At 41.4% G+C, this 21197-nt stretch overlaps 1 protein-coding gene across 1 annotated transcript in view; it reads left to right on the forward strand.

Annotated features, from left to right (window-relative positions):
- CNTLN (centlein) overlaps window positions 1-21197 on the forward strand; it is a 250261-nt gene that overhangs the window by 161666 nt on the left and 67398 nt on the right. The window contains 5 exon segments of the mRNA XM_064140410.1: window positions 10431-10522; window positions 14300-14820; window positions 17218-17392; window positions 18876-18969; window positions 19629-19852. Of these exon segments, the coding sequence (XP_063996480.1) occupies window positions 10431-10522; window positions 14300-14820; window positions 17218-17392; window positions 18876-18969; window positions 19629-19852 (1106 nt within the window).

Below are 21197 nucleotides of genomic sequence, written 5' to 3' on the forward strand. Positions count from 1 at the left end.
TGGGGGCTTACACAACCTGTTTGCAGCCAGGGGTCCTGTCAGAAAAACATGTCCAGGCAAGGCAAGGCATAAATAAGCCTCTTTTTGGGCCTACAGGCACTCCACAACATCCACTGTCTCTTCAAGGAGGCAGTTTGAAAGCTTCTCTTGTTATGAGACTTCTTTCAAATCTCAGTTTATGTGTGAGAATGGCACTCCTTCTTCTGGTCTTCACAGTGTGTTTTCTTATGGCTGTTTAAAACCTAGCCTAGGTGGCTGCCACTGGCATCAGCTTTCTTCAGCACAGCACCTCCTGTCCATCAGGGGAATCCTTCACCACATGCATGCTGGAGGCAAAAATACTATTCGTTTGATGGTTCATTTAGACACTCTGACTATTACTGAGAGAAGCCCTGCAGGGAAGGACTTTGTGGGTTAAAAGGAGTCTGTTATAGACCACCCAACCAGGATGAGGAAACAGATGAGATATTTTACAAACAGCTGGAGGCTGTCTCAAGATCAGATCTTGTCCTTGTGGGTGACTTTAACCTGCCAGATATCTTCTGGAAACTTAATTCAGCAGAGAGGAGGCAGTCCAGGAGATTTCTAGAGTGCATGGAGGACAGCTTCATGTCCCAGCTGTTAAGTGAGCCTACTAGGGGTCAAGCTGAGCGTGACCTGCTGCTCTCCAACAGAGAAGGGCTGGTAGGAGATGTGACAGTGGGAGGCTGCCTGGGGTGTAGTGATCAGGAGTTAGTGGAGTTTTCAATATGCAGGGAGGTAGGGAGGCACTACAACAAAACCCACACCTTGGACTTTCGGAGGGCAAACTTCAATTTGCTTAACAAACTTATTTCCAAAGTCCCCTGGGCAGCAGTCCTTGAGAACAAAGGAGTCCAGGATGGTTGGACCTACTTTAAACAGGAGCTCTTGAAGGCACAGGAGCTGGCAGTTCCCATGTGCTGAAAGATGAGCCAGCAGGGAAGGCGACCAGCCTGGATGAGCAAACAGCTCCTGAAGGAATTGGGGGAGAAAAAGAGGGTATATCACCTCTGGAAGGAGGGGAAGTCTTCTCCTGATGTGTTTAAGGAGGTAGCCAGATTATGAAGGAGAAAAATTAGAGAGGCTAAGGCCCAGCTAGAACTTAGGCTGCCACCTCTGTGAAAGATAATAAAAAGCACTTTTATAAATTTATGAATGCTAAAAGGAAGGGCAAGAAGAGCCTCCACTGCTTACTGGAACAGGAGGGGAACATTATAACTGATGACGAAGAAAAGGCTGAGGTCCTGAATGCCTTCTTCACCTCAGTTTTCAACAGCAAGGAGGGAGGAGGAGGCAAGTGGCCTCTTGAACTGGGGGATGGGGTCAAGGAGCGGTGTGTTCCCCTGGAAATTCATGAAGAATTAGTTCAGGACCTGCTGAGCCACCTGGACATCCACAAGTCCATGGGACCAGATGGGATCCATCCCAGGGTGCTGAGAGAGCTGGCAGCTGAGCTGGCCAAGCCGCTCTCCATCATTTTCCAGCAGTCCTGGCTCACTGGAGAGGTCCCAGGAGACTGGAAAATGGCCAACGTGGTCCCCATCCACAAGAAGGGTCGGATGGAGGAACCTGGGAACTACAGACCTGTCAGCCTGACCTCAGTGCCAGGGAAACTGATGGAGCAGGTTATCTTGGGGGTGATAAGAGTGCACCTGAGGGATGGCCAAGGGCTCAGGTCCAGCCAGCATGGGTTTAGGAAGGGCAGATCCTGCCTCTCCAACCTGATCTCCTTCTATGATCAGGTGACCCGCTTGGTGGATGTGGGGAGGCCTGTGGATGTGGTTTATCTGGACTTCAGCAAGGCCTTTGACACTGTCCCCCACAGCAAACTCCTGGCTAAGCTGTCAGCCCATGGCTTGGATGGCAACACTCTGTGCTGGGTTAGGAACTGGCTGGAGGGCCGGACCCAGAGAGTGGTGGTGAATGGTGCCACATCCAGCTGGCGGCCAGTCACTAGTGGTGTCCCTCAGGGATCAGTGCTGGGCCCCATCCTCTTTAACATCTTCATAGATGATCTGGATGAGGGCATGGAGTCAGTCATCAGCAAGTTTGCAGATGACACTAAGCTGGGGGCAGATGTGGCTGGGTTGGAGGGCAGAAGGGCTCTGCAGTGGGACCTTGACCACCTGGACAGATGGGCAGAGGCCAATGGGATGGGGTTCAATAGCTCCAAGTGCCGTGTGCTGCACTTTGGCCACAACAACCCCATGCAGAGATACAGGCTGGGGTCGGAGTGGCTGGAGAGCAGCCAGACAGAGAGGGATCTGGGGGTACTGATTGATACCTGCCTGAACATGAGCCAGCAGTGTGCCCAGGTGGCCAAGAGAGCCAATGGCATCCTGGCCTGCATCAGGAATGGTGTGGTCAGCAAGAGCAGGGAGGTCATTCTGCCCCTGTACTCTGCACTGGTTAGACCACACCTTGAGTACTGTGTTCAGCTCTGGGCTCCCCAGTTTAGGAGGGACATTGAGATGCTTGAGCGTGTCCAGAGAAGGGCAACGAGGCTGGTGAGAGGCCTCGAGCACAGGCCCTATGAGGAGAGGCTGAGGGAGCTGGGATTGTTTAGCCTGGAGAAGAGGAGGCTCAGGGGTGACCTTATTGCTGTCTACAACTACCTGAGGGGTGGTTGTGTCCAGGAGGAGGTTGCTCTCTTCTCTCAGGTGGCCAGCATCAGAACGAGAGGACACAGCCTCAGGCTGCGCCAGGGGAAATTTAAGCTCGAGGTGAGGAGAAAGTTCTTCACTGAGAGAGTCATTGGACACTGGAATGGGCTGCCCAGGGAGGTGGTGGAGTCGCCGTCCCTGGGGTTGTTCAAGGCAAGGTTGGACGTGGCACTTGGTGCCATGGTCTAGCCTTGTGCTCTGTGGTAAAGGGTTGGACTTGATGATCTGTGAGGTCTCTTCCAACCCTGATGATACTGTGATACTGTGACACATGAGCTGTCAATGTGCTTTTACAGTCCAGAAGGCAAACTGTATCCTGGGCTGCATTGACAGAAATGTGGTCAGCAGGTGAAGGGAGACTGTTCAACTGATCTACTCTGCTTTGATGAGACTGCACTGGGAGTACTGTGTCCAGGGCTGGATATCTCAGCACACAAACAATGTAGATTTGATGGTGTGAGTCCAGAGGAAGGCCACAAAAATGATCAGTTAGCTGCAACGTCTTCTGTGAAGAGAGAGTTGGAGTTGTTCATCCTGGAGAAGAGAAGGCTTATTGCAGCTTTTCAGTATTTAAACTGGGCCTTTACAAAATGTGAGGACAACCTTTTTAGCAAGGCTTGTAGAATAGAATAGAATAGAATAGAATAGAATAGAATAGAATAGAATAGAGTAGAATAGAATAGAATAGAATAGAATCAACCAGGTTGGAAGAGACCTCCAAGATCATCCAGTCCAACCTAGTACCCAGCCCTGTCCAATCAACTACACCATGGCACTAAGTGCCTCATCCAGACTTTTCTTCAGCACCTCCAAGGATGGTGACTCCACCACCTCCCTGGGCAGCCCATTCCAATGGCAAATCACTCTCTCTGGCAAGAACTTCCTCCTGATATCCAGCCTCTACTTCCCCTGGACAGTGTCCCCTTGTTCTGCTGCTGGTTGCGTGGCAGAAGAGACTGACACCCACCTGGCTACAACCTCCCTTCAGGTAGTTGTAGAGAGCAATGAGGTCACCCCTGAGCCTCCTCTTCTCCAGGCTAAACAACCCCAGCTCCCACAGCTTCTCCTCACAGGGCTTGTGCTCCAGGCCCCTCACCAGCTTTGTCTCTGGACGCATTCCAGCACCTCAACATCTCTCTTGAATTGAGGGGCTCAGAACTGGACACAGGACTCAAGGTGTGGCCTGACCAGTGCTGATTAAAGGGGAAAAATAACCTCCCTTGTCCTTCTGGCCACACTGTTTCTGATACAGCCCAGGATGCCATTGGCTCACCTGGGCACACTGCTGGATCATCTTCAGCCTACTATCTACCAGTACCCCCAGGTCCCTTCTTCTTGACTGCTCTCCAGCCACTCTGTCCCCAGCCTGTAGTGCTGCTTGGGGTTGTTGTGGCCAAAGTGCAGAACCCTGCACTTGGCCTTGTTCAATCTCATCCCATTGGCCTCTGCCCACCCATCCAGCCTGTCCAGGTCCCTCTGCAGGGCTCTCCTACCCTCCAACAGATCAACACCTGCTCCTAGCTTGGTGTCATCTGCAAACTTATTGCAAACTCAGTCCTTGGTCCAGATCATCAATAAAGATATTGAACAGGACTGGGCCCAGCACTGATCCTTGGGGAACACCACTAGTGACTGGCTGCCAACTGGATGTGGCACCATTCACCACCACCCTGTGGGCCTGGCCCTCCGCCAGTTCTTGACCCATTTCAGAGTGAATCTGTCCAAGCCATGAGCTGCCAGCTTTGCCAGGAGCTTGTTGTGGCAGACAGTGTCAGAAGCTTTGCTGAAGTCCAGGTAGACTACATCCACAGCCTACCCTACATTTGCCAGGCATCTCGTAAAAGGAGATCAGGTTGGTCAGGCAGGACCTGCCCTTCCTAAACCTGTCCTGGCTGGGCCTGATCCCTTGGCCATCCTGTAAGTGATTTGTGATGGCACTCAAGATGACCTGTTCCATGACCTTGCCTGGCACTGAGGTCTGGCTGACAGGTCTGCAGTTTTCCACTTCCTCCTTCTGACTCTTCTTGTGGATGGGCATCACATTGGTAGCTTCCAGTCTTTGGAGACCTCTCCAGTGAGCCAGGACTCTTGATAAATGATGGAGAGTGGCTTGGCCAGCTCAGCTGCCAGCTCTCTCAGCACCCTAGGGTGGATCCCATCTGGTCCCATGGACTTGTGAGGATCTAAGTGGCTCAGCAGGTCCCTTACTGCTTCCTCCTGGATTACAGGTGGACTATACTGGTCCCTGACTCCAACTGTGTCATGGAAGGTAGCAGAGCCCTTTTGCAGGCCCCATTTGTGCATAGGGTCGTGGCTCACATAAGGACCAAGTCATTGTAAAATCAAAATAACATTTCTATCTGCTGTTCAGCAGAATAGAAAGCCTCTGAGAAGATTCCTCCTCCAGAGGGGTAAAAAGTAAACATTAGCTATGTTTTGAGACAGGGACCTTGGTTCCCATCGCCCGATGTCGCCCCCTGAACATCTGTTGGGGGCTGACCCCTGGGTGGTCCTACAGGTTGTTTTGGGTAAGAATTGTCCAATTGTATGAATTGATTATAACTGTAAAATGAACGTAAAATCGCCTGAACTGGCTAAACACACCTCTTTTGAACACTATAAAAATGCTGCATTTGCCTTAATTGGGAGCCCCTTCGTTCTCCTGCTCTCCTTCTGAGTGACACCCTGCCTGCACACGCATCGCTCGGCACTCGCACCGCAGCATTGAGAATTACGGCCAGCTCGGCACAAATTCAACACGAACTTGTCAGCCTCAGGGGCCAGGGCCCAGCTCAGCCTGCACCTGCAGGAGGCTCGGACAACGCGCCTGAAATTCATAAATACTTTGAAACTCTCCTGAACTGCTTTTGGACAGTGAGTAACTGACAAACTTTTTATTTGGAGACTGAATAATCTCTCAAGACTCAAATGAACTCTCTTAAAATCACAGACTCTCTTCATTTTTGCCACTTTCTATTTTAATCTGCAACGGCGAACCAAGAACTTACGTGGGATAGTTATAATTAAGTTTGGGGAAGGGGATTTCTAGTGTTTTAGTAATAAATCATTTAACCTTCTTTATAAATCGGCCTCGCATGTTATTCCCCATAAATTCCCCTAAGCTCCATTCCACAACAAACTGCCAGCTCAGGAGGCCAGCTGTCCTGGAGACAACCTGTCCCACTATTGAAGATTGAAGTAAAGAAATTGTTAAGTATCTCTACCTTTTCCTCACCTCTTGTTACTATATTCCCCTCTCCATCTAACAAGGACTGGAGGTTGTCCTTGCCCCTTCTCTTGCCATTCATATATTTATAGAAACATTTTTTTTTAATTCTTGTTAACAGCAGTGGCCAGTCTAAGTTCTAAATAGACTTTTGCCTTTCTGATTTTATTCCTGCAAGATGTTAAGCAACATCCTTGAACTCTTCCTGGCATACCTCTCCTTTTTCCAAAGGTGATACAACCTCTTTTTTTTTTCTTTAATTCCTTCAGAAGCTCCTTCCCCATCCAGTCTGGCTGCCTCCCTCATCAGTTCATCCTCTGGCACACTGGGACAGCCAGTTCCTGTGACTTCAAGAGTTCTTACTTGAAGTAGGTCCAACCTTCCTGGACTCCTTTGTTTTTTAAGGTCTGTTTCCCAAGGAACTTTCTGAGTTAGTTCCTTAAATAAGTTGAAGTCTGCCCTTTGGAAGTCCAGTGTGGAGGTTTTGTTGATGCCCCTCCTGATTTCACCATATCTTGAAAGTTCTATAATTTCATGGTCACTGGACCCCAGGTAGCTTCCAGCCAACACATCTCCCACCAGCTCTTCTCTATTTGTGAGCAGCAGGTCAAGCAGGGCTGCACCCCTGGTAGACTCACATAACGGCTGAGATAAGTTATCTTCCATACACTCTAGGAACCTTCTAAACTGCCTCCTCTCTGCAGTGTTACAGTCCCAGCAGATGTCTGGTGGGTTAAAGTTGCCCACAAGGGCAGGTGATCCTGAGGCAGCCTCCAGCTGCTTAAAGAATAATAAATCAATCTCTTCTTCTTGGTTGGGTGATCTATAACAGACTCCTACCAGGATGTCAGCCTTATTGGCCTTTCCCTGAATTCTTACCCATAGGGGCTCAACCTGATCATCCTTAATCTCTACATCATTGACATCCAGAGCATCCCTAATGTATAGGGACACTCCTCTACCCCTTCTGCCTTGTCTGTCTCTCCTGAAGAGTCTGTAGCCATTGATTACGGCACTCCAATCGAGTGAGTCATCCTACTACATCTCTCTGATGGCAACAACTTTGTAGTTTTCCTCTTGTACCAAGGCTTCCATCTCCTCTTGTTTGTTACCCATACTGCGTGCATTAGTGTACATACACTTCAGCTGGGCTGCTGGTTTCAGCCCTCTCTTTAGCCTACCACATTTAGCCTCCTTCCGTTCATCTCTAGTACTGCTGTATTTGACCCTCTCCCCCTTCCAGCCTAGTTTAAAGCACTTTCAACAAGCCCAGACAGCTCATGTGCCAGGATCTTTCTCCCCCTCAAAGACAGATGTACCCCATCTGTTGCTAACAGACTCAGGTCCACATAAAGTTCCCAATATCAAAGAACCCAACATTTTGTTGGTGGCACCAGCCTCTGAACCACTTGTAAATCAGGCATCATTTCCTGTCTCTCTCAGCATTCCAACCTGTGACTAAGAGTATAGATGAAAAGATTATCTGTGCCCCTGATCCCTCAACTACTTTTCCCAGTGCCTTGAAGTCCCTTTTGATTGCTTTTAGATTTCTACTATCGATGTCATCATTTCTTGTCTGTAAAACCAACAAGGGAGTGTAATCAGAGGGCTGCACTACAGTAGGCAGCCTTATGGTAACATCCCAGACCCAGGCCCCAGGGAGGCAGCAGACTTCCCTGTGGAAGGGGTCTAGCCAGCATATGGGCCCTCTGTTCCCTTCAGAAGGAAATCACCAATAGCAATTACCCTCCTCTTTTTCTTTTGGGTACAATTTGTGATGCAAGAGGGTGACCAATTTTCTTTAGCCAACCCTCCAAATGGTGATGCTTCTGCCTCCAAAACCACCTCACCCTCAACCTCTAGTGCCTTATATCTGTTGTGCAAGTGCAACTGAGGGAATGAGGGAGGCTGGAAGGGGTTTCCCTTGCCCCTTCTGACAGGCACCTGTGTCTATTCTGCCTTGTTTTCTTGGTTCACCTCCCTCTGCTAAGGAGTTCTGCAGAGCCTGGTGCTACAAATCTAACTCCCTTTCACATTGCCCTATAGCCCTTAGCCTTTCAGCTTTGTCATTCAGCTCAGCCACTAGTTACAGGACAAAAGTTAAATAGTTTAAAACTAAGAGGGGTAAATCCAAACCAGATAAAAGGAAGATTCTTTTTATGAGGAAAGTGGTGAAACACTTGAACAGGTTGCCCAGAGAGGTATTAGAAACCCCATCTCTGGAAACATTCAGGGCCAGATTGGGTGGGACTCTTGAACAACCTAATCTACTTAAAGATGTCCCTGCAGGATGGTTGGACGAGATCACCTTTAAAGGCACCTTCCAACCCAATATATTCTATGAATATGCAGCTCTGGTTTTTTAGAAAAAGTTTGATTTTTCTCTATGTGAGGAGGCTTTCTGCAAGTACTAATAGTGAAATGTAGTGTCATAGTTCAAATACTATTTTGACAGTGGTGCTGAACTCAGATTTGGTGACTATTAATTAGACATTAAATGTTACATTCTATAGCTGACAGTTAACGACATCTTATCAGTGGGATTTAAGTGTAATTCTGTAAGAGCACATTTGATGACTAAAGATTGTGGAGTTTATGACTTATTGGTCTGTTCCTTCAGGGAGAACTTTGTATTTTTTAACACAGGGGTATGATGAGTAGGGCATATGTCCTGCTGAATAGGCTGACAGGATGAACCTTTCTGCTATCACAGATGGACAGACAGTTACCAGCAATGTTGTTTATTGCCTCCCTAATGGACTCCAGTGAACAATTACTCAACAGTTACAAGGGAGGAGGGGAGAAGGGGGCTGAATAGGCCTTGTATTTTCCACTCAATAGAAAGGATTATGCATCGGTGACCTTTGGATTTTCTTTATTTTTTGTTGCTTGTCACTTCTGGGATAATACTGAATATGTATAGTCTTTTTTATTTACTTTGCAATTGTATTCTTTATTCTTTGCATACAATGTGTTTATTTATAGAGTTTTAAATTGTGTTTTAAATACATACACATAATAAACATAACACCTTGTGTGCTTTGATCAGTTTCTTTGACTATGGGAAATAATTTTTCTTTTCAGGGGAGCACAGTAAATGCTGATATAAAAGCTGCAGCAGACATTCAAATGAGTGAATATTTAGAAAAAGATGAAAAGCATGTTCATATTATCTTTGTGTGTTACTTAAAGAATGTTGTAAATGTATGCAGTACCACTGTGCTGGGGGACTGTAGTCTGAAATAACATGGGAACTAACATATTAATATCAAGGTAAAGGTACATATTCCCCAGATGCATAGTTTTACCTTTTTCAGCTTTTATTATCTTTGGAATAGTGTTCCATTTATTTCATGAATACAGAAATATTAATTGGCCATGACATGTTCCAAAGACAAAAGAAAGGTCTAATTCACTCTAACAAACTTGTTAGTCACTGTTTATATCAAGAGGATTGTGAATCTACAGAGAGTAGCACTGTTTTCTTCTACACTTGCTTTGTTTATAAATCAAAAGTTTTTAAGTGACCTGCAGTGTCTGCTTGTAGTTTGAAATGTACTTCTAAAGCAGGCTTCCACCATGTAGCACAGATTTTTATCCCTTAAGATTAATTCTTCAAGATAATTTGGGAAGAGGAGGGGCAAGAAAATAAATGTGGATATTATGGTGTTTTTACAGTGTTAGAATTTTTTTGTTCTTTAATGTAATATGTAATATTCTGAGAAAAAGTCTTTCCAAGGTGTGTAATTACTTGTTTCTGTAAGCTGTGGGCAATTTTTTCATGCTTGGTTCAAAGAGACTTTAAATTTACTCCTGATTTGCCATACCTATTAGTACTCACAAACTTTTTCATAGCATTCTTCTCAATGAATAGATCTAATTTTTACGTGTCTCTTTTTCTGTGGGCTTTTTAGTACCTAAAGTGCATAGCTAACTCTGAGAATGATGCTTAGAGTCGTGTTCCCTCTCATTAGTTGTACTAATTTCTAATTGTTATGAATGTGCAGTTTTACAATAGAATGTGAAGCACATGATCTTTCACTTACAGAGAAAGTGGTTTAAAGTTTTTGGCTATCCTAATTCTGTTACTGTTTGCTTTGTTCGCCAGTCACTCTGATCCTCCTAGCAGGGGACAAGTCCTAGAGAACAAAACTGGTAGTGACTGTGTAGATAAAAAGGCAATGAATTCTGCTTTTAAGGCATAGAGGGAATAGTCTATAAAAGAATAAAAACTGAATGAAAGTACAGTGTCTTTAACCTGCAGATCTATTGTACCTTTGAAAAGCTTGCACTCTGAAAAAAACATACTGTGATGCTACATAGATTTGTAATTATGTGGCAGAACACTTTGAAAAGAGGTCATTCTTTAGAAACTGACCAAAAGGCTTCTCAAGAAAATAGACCACTTTATAAATAATTGTGAAAATGAAGAATGCCTTTCCTTAAAATGTCTATGTATTGTTTTAGTAAAACACTAAGTGTCACAATATATTTTTTTCTTACCATTTATTTTCAAATAGAACCACTTCTTAAACTTGGGGAGGATGATGTGGTCAAGAACAGTACTCCAAAGAAGAATATGAAAGAAGTTTCACATCAGACGTTACAGAAGGTAAGATACCAACCCCAGCAAACAGATATGAATTTTAGTATAGGAGTCACATATGTATGTACACGTCAGTATTCATCAACTTAGACAATTTTGTTTTTCTAATTGAAAAACAGGGATTTTAAAAATCGTGTCAGAAATTAATTCAGGAGAAGTAACTGTGAATGTACCATGTGAAATAAACACAGTTAATCAGAAGATTAAAATAATATTTATAGGTAAAATGTTAATTAATTAAGACATTATCAAAATCAGAAGTAACATATGCTTATCATTTTACCTCTTTTAAGTTCAGAAACCTTAATTTCTTTTGCTGAGTATTTAACTTTACATGTTATCAGGTGTTAATCTCTGTAGAGCTCTTGCTATAGAATAAAACTGATGCATAATAGTGGTAAACTCACCTTTTGTTGTATTTTAATTTGAGGACAGCATTGCATATGCAAGTATTTTCTACATATGTGGGTTTATCACTATTTTCACAAGCTAGTGCTGTAACCATTTAGTGTTTTTTTGGTTAGCAAATATGAAGACTATTTAATCTTTACTGCTTAACATTCTACATGGTTTACCTCATAGAGTAACAAGATGTTCTTAACTAGTTGCTATTTGTATTGATATTTGTAATATACACAAGTAGTTTAGTATGTTAACAGGTGTTCACTTAAGAGGGCTCACTTGTATTTTACCATATGTTTTGTTTGCTGCGAAGAAAAGACATCCTTCAAACAGCATCAGGCCTTTTGTTTGTCATTTTGCAAAATAATATTTGTTTAATTACTTATAAATCTTTTAAAACATGCTTAAAATTAAAAAGCACAAATCTATAACTTTGAGTGTCAGTTCAAGTATGTCCATTTATTTTTTATTTCTGAATTAGCTTCTAGGAAGTATGGTAATTTACAGCAGATGATGTGATTGCATTTACTTGTAACACTTGCCATATGGTCAGGCAATGAAGGCTGTCATCTCGTTATTACTGAATGACAAACATAATGTTAAAATAATACCACTCAGTATAGGAAGTGCTCACATTCATTTATCTTAAGGTAGAGTGAGTAATTGAAATAATATGAATGCTACGATCTGAAATGTCACACAGTTTATGTTTGCTTATCATCCATATTTCAAAACTATAATTTTGTTTGCCAGATACTGCATAATTTTTATCTCTATGGATATACAGAGTTACGATGGTACGTTAGGGATAGATGTAGAAGCCATTCATTGTTTGTTTCCTTTCAGCTATCATACAGGACTTTTAAGTGCTAGAAGTTGTTTTAAAGAACTCAGAAAACAGCTACAGAATCTCAGTTTGGGAAAGTGGTAAAAGAAGGGCTCTCGTTTAACTGCTTATCATTGAGAAGGAAAGTACATTTTAATCAAAAACCCTGCTTTCATTGAAGCAGTTGGGAAAATCTGTTTTTGTTCTAATTGCACTCAATAACTTTATGTTGCCATAAGGCAATCAGTCTTTATTGTGGGAAGGCTATGAATTTCCATAGAGGAATTTAGCAATTGATAAGCATGAATATTAGAAATTTGCTATCAAACTTAATAAATTCAATATCAAACAGAGGAATGTTTACAAAATTTGAACAGTTCTTGCCCTATTTTACTTCTCATGTTAAGACTTCTCCTTATCTGTAGTATCTTACCCACTTTGTAAATCATTCCACAAGTTTTAGACAAGCTTAAATGCATTTAGAAGATATGCTTGAGAAAACATATAGCATTTCACAGTATCACAGTATCACAGTATCATCAAGTCAAACCCTTTACCACAGAGCTCAAGGCTAGACCATGGCACCAAGTGCCACGTCCAACCTTGAACAGCCCCAGGGACGGCGACTCCACCACCTCCCCGGGCAGCCCATTCCAGTGTCCAATGACTCTCTCAGTGAAGAACTTTCTCCTCACCTCCAGCCTAAATCTCCCCTGGCACAGCCTGAGGCTGTGTCCTCTCGTTCTGGTGCTGGCCACCTGAGAGAAGAGAGCAACCTCCCCCTGGCCACAACCACCCCTCAGGTAGTTGTAGACAGCAACGAGGTCACCCCTGAGCCTCCTCTTCTCCAGGCTAAACAACCCCAGCTCCCTCAGCCTCTCCTCGTAGGGCTGTGCTCAAGGCCTCTCACCAGCCTCGTCGCCCTTCTCTGGACACGCTCAAGCATCTCAATGTCCCTCCTAAACTGGGGAGCCCAGAACTGAACACAGTACTCAAGGTGTGGTCTAACCAGTGCAGAGTACAGGGGCAGAATGACCTCCCTGCTCTTGCTGACCACACCATTCCTGATGCAGGCCAGGATGCCATTGGCTCTCTTGGCCACCTGGGCACACTGCTGGCTCATGTTCAGGTGGGTATCAATCAGCACCCCCAGATCCCTCTCTGTCTGGCTGCTCTCCAGCCACTCCAACCCCAGCCTGTATCTCTGCATGGGGTTGTTGTGGCCAAAGTGCAGCACCCTGCACTTGGAGCTATTGAACCCCATCCCATTGGCCTCTGCCCATCTGTGCAGGCAGTCAAGGTCCTGCTGCAGAGCCCTTCTGCCCTCCAACCCAGCCACATCTGCCCCCAGCTTAGTGTCATCTGCAAACTTGCTGATGACTGACTCCATGCCCTCATCCAGATCATCTATGAAGATGTTAAAGAGGATGGGGCCCAGCACTGAAGTATTTCTTGAGAAATACTTTGGTTTCAGTATTTTCAGTGTATCACAAGGAAGTCCTGACCTTTCACATTGCTACAAAGTGTTGGAATTGGCTAATATATGACAAGATTAGCAGCTAAATTTGGCCATGTGCATTCTACTATAGCTCCTAGAAAAGCAATCATTTCTACTCATGTCCACAAAAATCTACATCACCTGGCACTTGCTCTAGTGAAAGAGTGCGGAAGGAACTCCTACAAAACCAACCATTCTTGAGAATGACTAAGTGGTTATTAAGCACAAAACTCGTTCTGACACACTTTGCTAGCTTCTGGGAAAGAATCACAGACCGGGTGTTCCACAGACTAGTATCTGCTAAAACTAAAACTGCCACTTCCTTATTTCTGGAAGTTGTAAATTTTGGTTGTAACTTTTAGCAAACACTACAGAAGAACACTGAGAATCAGTTTATTATTAATGGCCTTGAATTCGTGTAAAGCTCAGAGGACTTTGCAAACCAAGCATACGCATGATACGTAGTTGGAGTGTGGTACTTCAAACTATACAATTATCTTGTAAAGTTGCAGGAGCGTAAATTTCCCTTTCTGTGAATAGAAAATACATTTCAACCTTCATATTCCTTAGGTGCTTAGCTTTTCATGTCACCAACAAATATACTAAGGTTTTTGAAGGATCAAATTAATACTTCACTTCTTTACGACAGCTGAAGGAACTTATTGATTTAGACAGCTAGTGCAAAATTGTATTCCGAAATATTTTTCCATCTGAAAATGTTTTTCGTAATTTCAATTACTGTGTAGAAACCAAAACAGTAATGAGCTCAAGATGCATCAGAAAGGTTCATTAGCATACTTAAACTTCTGTGTCAGTTTGCATGGAATTTTAACTTCTTTTACCATCTGCCCTTTGTTCAACAGCTGTGTTATTGCACCTAAAATGTTTTCATTTGCACTATGTTAGAATTATTTTTAAATTAAGAGCCATAGATTGCTTTTGTCCTTGTGCTTAATGTAATACTACTGTCATATAATAAATATGTTTGAAAATGTATGCCTGTTTTTTTCTACTGAGTTGGCTGAAATACTATGAATGCTAAAATTGCTTTTGTTAGATACAACAACTAGAAAGAAGATTCAGAGCTATTGAAGAGGAATTAAAGAAACAGAAAGAAGTAAATAAGGACTTACTGAAGGAGAAAAATTATTTGAAAGCATCTTTAGAAGTGCAAAAGGAAGATGCAGGCACAAGAGAAAGAGAGCTGGAAACTCTACTTAAGAAAAATTTTGAAATAAAAAAAGACAAAGCAGAACTTCAGGTAGTGATTGATGAGCTGGAAAAAGAAGCTAATTCTTTGAAGAAGCAAGTGGCAGAAGCTAACAGGTTGAGAAATGAAAATGAAGATTTGCTGAGTCAAGTGCAGGAGCTGAAGTGTTTGCTGGATGAAGCCAAAGCAATGGCAACCTCTGGGCAATGTAATTGCAACATAACAGGCACCGAAGTTAATTTAAAGACAACTGAGAAAAAATGCTCTTTGGGACATCATGGAGCTTTTCTGAAACAGTCCATCAAGGTTATGAGTAATGTATTTGAGAACTTCAGTAAGGACGGCTGGGAAGATGTGAGTGAAAGCAGGTACGGCTCTCATTAACTTAGCCCTGTAGAGGGGACACTGTGCATATGTAAAGTACTAGCAAATGGAGATTGAATTTCAACTACTGTTGATTTGGTATTCAAAAAAAATACTGTCAGATACTTTGAAATATCTTGGGAGGCCTTGTTCTGAGCTTATTGACTGAAATTTGCATGCAAAATTAGCCACAACTGCATGAGTATTTGAATAGGTGCCAGGAAACCCAAAAGAAGGCAATGCTTGATTTCTTCCAGTGATGCTATTTTCATGCAGTCATGAGGCTTGAAATTGACAGTTTGGCAGGTTGATTTAATTTGCTGGCCCTCTGCATATTCACCACTGACAGCTAAGGATTCCCAGGCAAGCCTACTAAGTCGGTTTAGTTATCTTGTGACATGCCGACCCGGGAGGAGAAACACTTTCCCCCCTTAATTTAGTTAGATAAATTTTGAATGACCCATTTCAGCTTGCTAGCAGATGTCTACAAGCTGTTTAACATCCTTTAAATTAAGAACCATCCACACTAATTATTTCATGTATGTTTTATGCACAGTCATTGTACTAACTTTAATTGAATGATAGTTAAAAATCAGTTCTTTAAAAGTAATTGTTACTGCAGAGAGTCTCAGTCATGAGTCACAAGACCCTCAGAAAATTGTACTGGCAAGCTTCATAAACATTTAGAATTTTTGCATCTGCTTCTATTTGTCTGCACACGCTTGAGGAGGCATCAGTAAGCCACCAGGTATATAGATATCATGCACTGTCTTTCAATACTTTGTCCTAAGAGACATGCAAAGAAATTTCTCAAGCCTGTATTTACCCCAAACATAAAGAAGGTGACAAAATTGTGAAGAAAACAGAATCGTCTCCGTAGACTTCACGTTGACTTAATGTGTTAATGTGCGTGAGCAAATAAACAGTGGCAAATGATACCCTTCTGCTGCTTCTCCCCATGCAAAATGGGGGGCAGCTGATGCAGCATCTTTAGAGAGAAAATAAATTAAGAACCATCTAATCTGTCAGGGGTTTTTTTTTTTGTTTTGTTTTGGTTTGGTTTTTTTCCTGTTTAATATTGCAGATCTGAGTTTACAGAAAAAGTACTCGATTTTCTGTTGCAGTTAGTAAGCTGTGCAAGTATTTGGTTTGGTAATTCTTGTAGCATAGCAAGCATTTTTGAAGGAGGTGTTTCAAGGTGACATTCCCAACAAAATAGGGAAATACCCTCATTTAGTTACCTCATGATACTATTAATAAATAGTTCTTTATCACAAGTAACTGTCTCTGAGTTTCTAGAGTCAAGCTTTCCATTTTCTAAAGAGAACATTCCTTGAAAGCATTCAGGTGAGGGACAGTGTGTACATAGTTAGAGATATCTCTATTCTGCTACAGCACCTTCAAGCTATTAGTCTGATTTCTGTTCTCTTAAGTCAGTAAGACATACCAGTGTAACAGGACAGGTTTTGGACAGTGTATACACGTTGATATATGACCACTTGTCTTCAACTTGAATGCTTTTTTCATGGTTAAGTGGCCTCCTTCTCTTAAATCATTGATTTTTATGATGGTGAAACTTAATTTGAACTCAATTTTACCTTTTAATTACCCTGGTTTATAAAAGTAACAGATATGTTAAATAATGGTAAATATCTGCTGATGGCATAGACAGTATATCCAAGACTTCACATTTTAAGGTAGGTCTCACTGAATATCAGAAATTAAATTATAATCTGGTGCAAGGCCATGAAAAACTGGAAATGAGGAGCAGATTGAATGAGTGCAACTTTAAGGAAACAGTTCAAGTAGAGTGAAGGTTTCAAGTCTCATTTCATTGCATGGCAGGCAATCTGATTAGAATTTAAAAACTCTCCAAAAGATCTGCTAGGCAGAGTTTTCATTGAAATGTGATTTCTGAGTTTGGTTCAATCAGCACTATAAATAAAGCTCAGTTGGAGGGGGGCTGGGGGGGGGGAGAGGGGAAGCAGAAGGAAAGTTATTGACTGAAATACTCTGTATTTGTTTATCTTGTCAAATGTGAAAACAAAATCAAGTAGAAATGGCTCTTTTTGAGCCATTCACATACTCGAAGTACTATCAGATAGCTTTTCATGTGTGTCCCTTCTGTTGTCCTTTGATAAGCAATTGTAGTCTCAGATCTCCATACTTTGTTGAGTAAAATTCTGTTTGACATAGTGTAACTTTTCAAGACAGTTTCAGAGATTTCTTCTTTAGCATATTTGTAAACATCTGTTGAATAAGTCAAGTCAGTACTTTCTGGATTTTGTATTAGCTTCTCTTCATTCTTGCATGTATTTACTTTCTATGTGCTCAAGCACTGCATATTTGGAACGTTTAACATATAGCTTTATTTTGCTTGTTTCCTGAATATGCTGTTTTAGTGACTCCGAAACACCAAGTTCTGAAACTTTGGGAAATGTGATTATGAAGACAGTGCAAAACATTGATCCACAGCCAGATGGAAGTAAACAACATAGAAAAAACCAAATTCAAGATAGTCAAAATCCCTGCAACATTGTTCATTTAGAAGGCAAAACCCAGAAGTACAATAAAAAGGTAGATAATAGAACTTGTTTTGTTCTCCTGTGGAGAGTGTTGAAGTTTAATAGTGTTATCACTGCTGTTCTCCTTAATTAATTTGTCTGTTGTAAACTGAAAAGAAAATCTGCTTCAGGTATTCATCGGGTATTTCCATTGTAATTTCAAGTATTTTCTGAACAATTAGTCTGCAAAAGTACTTGAAGGGAACGTCAGGAGTGTAAAAGGTGATTCAAAAAATGTTAAGTTGCTATATACTAGTCCTGCTGCCTTAGGTCCAGACAAAGAGTGCTGCAGACTTCCCATTTAACTCTATCAGAAAAGCCATAGAGAACAGGATGATCTAACCCATAATATGTCTTCAGTGTTCCTAGAATTCTCTTATTGTGCTGACAGGGACACAGTATTCAAAGACATTATTGTCTTTGAGACATGGAATAAAATAATACACTGCTCAAAAGAGACAGACCTACAAGAGCTTCACCTCCTTTGTAGTCTTCTCCTTTGGTTTGTCTGAAAAGTTGTCATTTACATGTGTTTTATTGTAGCATATCCTAATTCTCTGTCCTTCAAATTGGGTGGTGATTGTAAGAACCTGGAATTCATGGCTAACCTATCCCAAAATGTCAGTTATTTTTTTCTTTGTAGTTAATGGTTAATATGTTGCTGTTTATTCTTAAATTTAATGAACAGCATTTTAGTTCCTAGTATTTCCAGAAATGTATTGTGTGATATCACATGGAAATTGCAAAGTGCAGACTCCAAAAATTCATTAGATGTTGTAGAATTCCAGAATGAAAGTATTTGTAAAATACACTGGGCATTTAAGAGCACCAGGGAAATAGTGTTTTGATTTTGGCACAAGGTACACTCTGACCATTTTCACTTATACATATTGCTAGCAGCATTCTACTTTATCCTCTACTTCTGTCCTAGAGCATTTGACAGGCTCTGAAAATAGCTGATTTTCAAATCAGATAATTAAAAAAGCAAGAAACTGGCTGTTGCTAAACCTTGTACAAACAGCAATTGTATTTGCACGTTCATATATGTTCATGCATCTTTCAGTTACAGCTCAGTGTCTAACTGGATCACCTTTCTTTTGAACTAACAAGACAGCTATTCCTTTTTATAGTCACTTAAACATCTTATAGAATAAGATACTATAAAGCTCCAAGTAATACATACCATCTTTTTTTTACCTACAAGTGAATTAAAATAAAAAATAATGTAGTCATTAACAGACCCTCATTTTTCTTTGGAATTCTTTGGAATTTAAGTAACAGTTAATTATTTCTTTCTTCTACATGTGATGGGAAAGACAGAAATCTCTGTAGTCTTCACAGGCTGATGTTATAAGACTGATTTTCAGATGAAACCGGATTAGCATTTTGTGTATTAGTTGAAATATTTTTTTGTTGTTTCAGTTCAAACTGGAAACTTCAGAATATTGTGGTTGATGAAGAGTTGCTAGCTTTGTGCATTTTGTTTTTTTATTTAGGGCCATTCACTGAATAAAAACCTGGAAAAGTTACATTTCAGGAGAAGGAGAATCGGCTGTCTCACACCATCTTATCCATCAATTCTAGCCAAAGGTAGGAATATTATGTATTTTTGGCAACTCCATGGGTAAGAATAACAAAGCATTCCTGCCTAATACTCCAAAACTTCTTCAATAGTACACAAACCCATTTAGATGCTGTTTCAGGATTTACTTGCTTAAATTTGCGTGACTATATCTTTACACATTTAACTCTTTAAAATATATTTTAAAGTGAAATTGTTGTATCAAAACTAACCATTAAACAGCATCTTTTCACACAGTTTACTAATTCACACCTATTGGATCTGCTTACTGAAGTAAGACTTTTCACTACATTTTTTTCCTGATTGCCCCTTGTAGCCAGTGAAAGAAAATTGATCTTAAAAAACCAACCAAACAACCAACCAAACTATCCCAAATCTGTTAACAAGGCACTGAAAGCCTTTATTTCTGGTAATACCAGTTAGAATCATGAGCCACATTTAATAGCCAAGTCCTTGTTGAGTTTGCAGTGTTGGCACTTCCAAAAAAAAAAAAAAAAAAAAAAAAAGAGAGAGGGAACAGAACACTTACAGGTTAGCAGAATTAGTTTACCAATTTGCTTACTGAGAAATGTTTTAGAGGCTAGAATGGTGTTTTGAAGGGCTAAATTCAGAAAACAATTTATTTATGATAATCTGTCAGTTTAGTAACATGCCATTTTATGTTTAGTGAGCAGAACAAAGAGGAGATATATGATTGTCCAGAAACAAGGCCACAGTGTTAGTCTACTGCAAGCAAGAATTAAGTCATTGCAGCAGCAGGTAGCTGCTTTACAGAATGAGAAAATGACAGCAATGTCTTCTGTGGAGGGATTGAAGGAAACCAATGAAAAGGTAACAACTCAGCTACATTTGGCTGATCGGAGTCTTCAAACAAGCAAACTTACAGTAGAGGTAAAGTACTTTTTCATTGTGATGTCTTACAATGTTCAGTTTAACTCTGTTGTAATTATGGCAAATTTAGATAATGATGATTAATTTACAATGAAGATTTGCAACAAAAATTATCGAATGTTATATGCCAGTGTGCTTTACATGAGATTCTGTATCAGTTATTATGTAGAAATTATACTGAGGCTTGATTTATAATCCCAATTCATTAATCCTTCTGAAAAAGAAGTCATCTTCATGCTGATATTTTACAAGCTGTCAAATAGGTGAGGGAAATTTCACTTTAAGGCTGTAGTCTGAGAATGTTCTTGAGATTCTGGTCAGTCTACATTAACTAATACCCAATCCTACCTTTAGAACAGGCACTTTCAGAGAAACTGTCTCCATATGCCCTAGGAGTGGGGTGTTCAAGGCAACTGGACTTCTCTTCCAAAAAGAGCTCAGCACGGCTCCATGTCTATTTAATCCAGTCCCCCTCTGTTGAGATAGAAAGCTGGAGAACAGGATTTATGACAATGCAGACTAGTAAACTATGTGGTTAACAGCCCCTGTGATGCCACCTTTCTTCTGTACTTTGGTCTTCATTCCAACTTAATTCTTTCCCATACTATTACTCTTTTCTGGTTTTCCCTGTTCTCGTTTATATATATGTATTTTGTGTTAATCTATATGCAGCTCCTCAGCTGGAATTCTTTCTCTGTTCATACTGTAGTGGTTGGCCTGCCCTTTATAGAGCTGAATCAACAAACACTTTTGCAGTAATTGTCTCCTGTTGGTCACACACACATCCTGCCTCCAGAATTATAGTGCTACAACAGATGGACTTGCTGGAAGGAGGCAGACATTAAAAAAGAAATCAAATCCCCTCCCCCTCGAACTTCTCTGCATTTCTGTCTTTGCACAGAAGGCAGATGCAGTATCAGGAGCAGCACTTTTCACTTTCTTAGGGCTGGGGAACTGCTAATTTCTCAAGAAGGGAAAACCTCATTTTTGTTACTAGTTTTGCATAGTTCTCTCTATATATGTATGTAATGAATTGTTCAAGAGCGTTTGCAAGGTCATCATAACTGATCTGTCTGTCTCAAAACCAGTATCATAATGTAAACTTTCATGGACAGTATTAAATTCACAGAGCATTACATATATGTGCAATTTAGGTGAAATGTTCTGCTTGCTCAGATATCTGCATAATTTGCCTACTTAAAAGACCTTAGGTATCCAATGGAAAGGAATGTGAGAAATAAAACAAAGCCATTATTAGGAAAAGGGTGGCAAAAGTTTTGTCAAGGTGAGTGCTGCTGTAATGTAAAAGACTGGCCAAGAACGAAATAGAATGGTCTTAAAACCA

This window comes from Pogoniulus pusillus, chromosome Z (assembly GCF_015220805.1).
Source record: "Pogoniulus pusillus isolate bPogPus1 chromosome Z, bPogPus1.pri, whole genome shotgun sequence".
NCBI lineage: Eukaryota > Metazoa > Chordata > Aves > Piciformes > Lybiidae > Pogoniulus > Pogoniulus pusillus.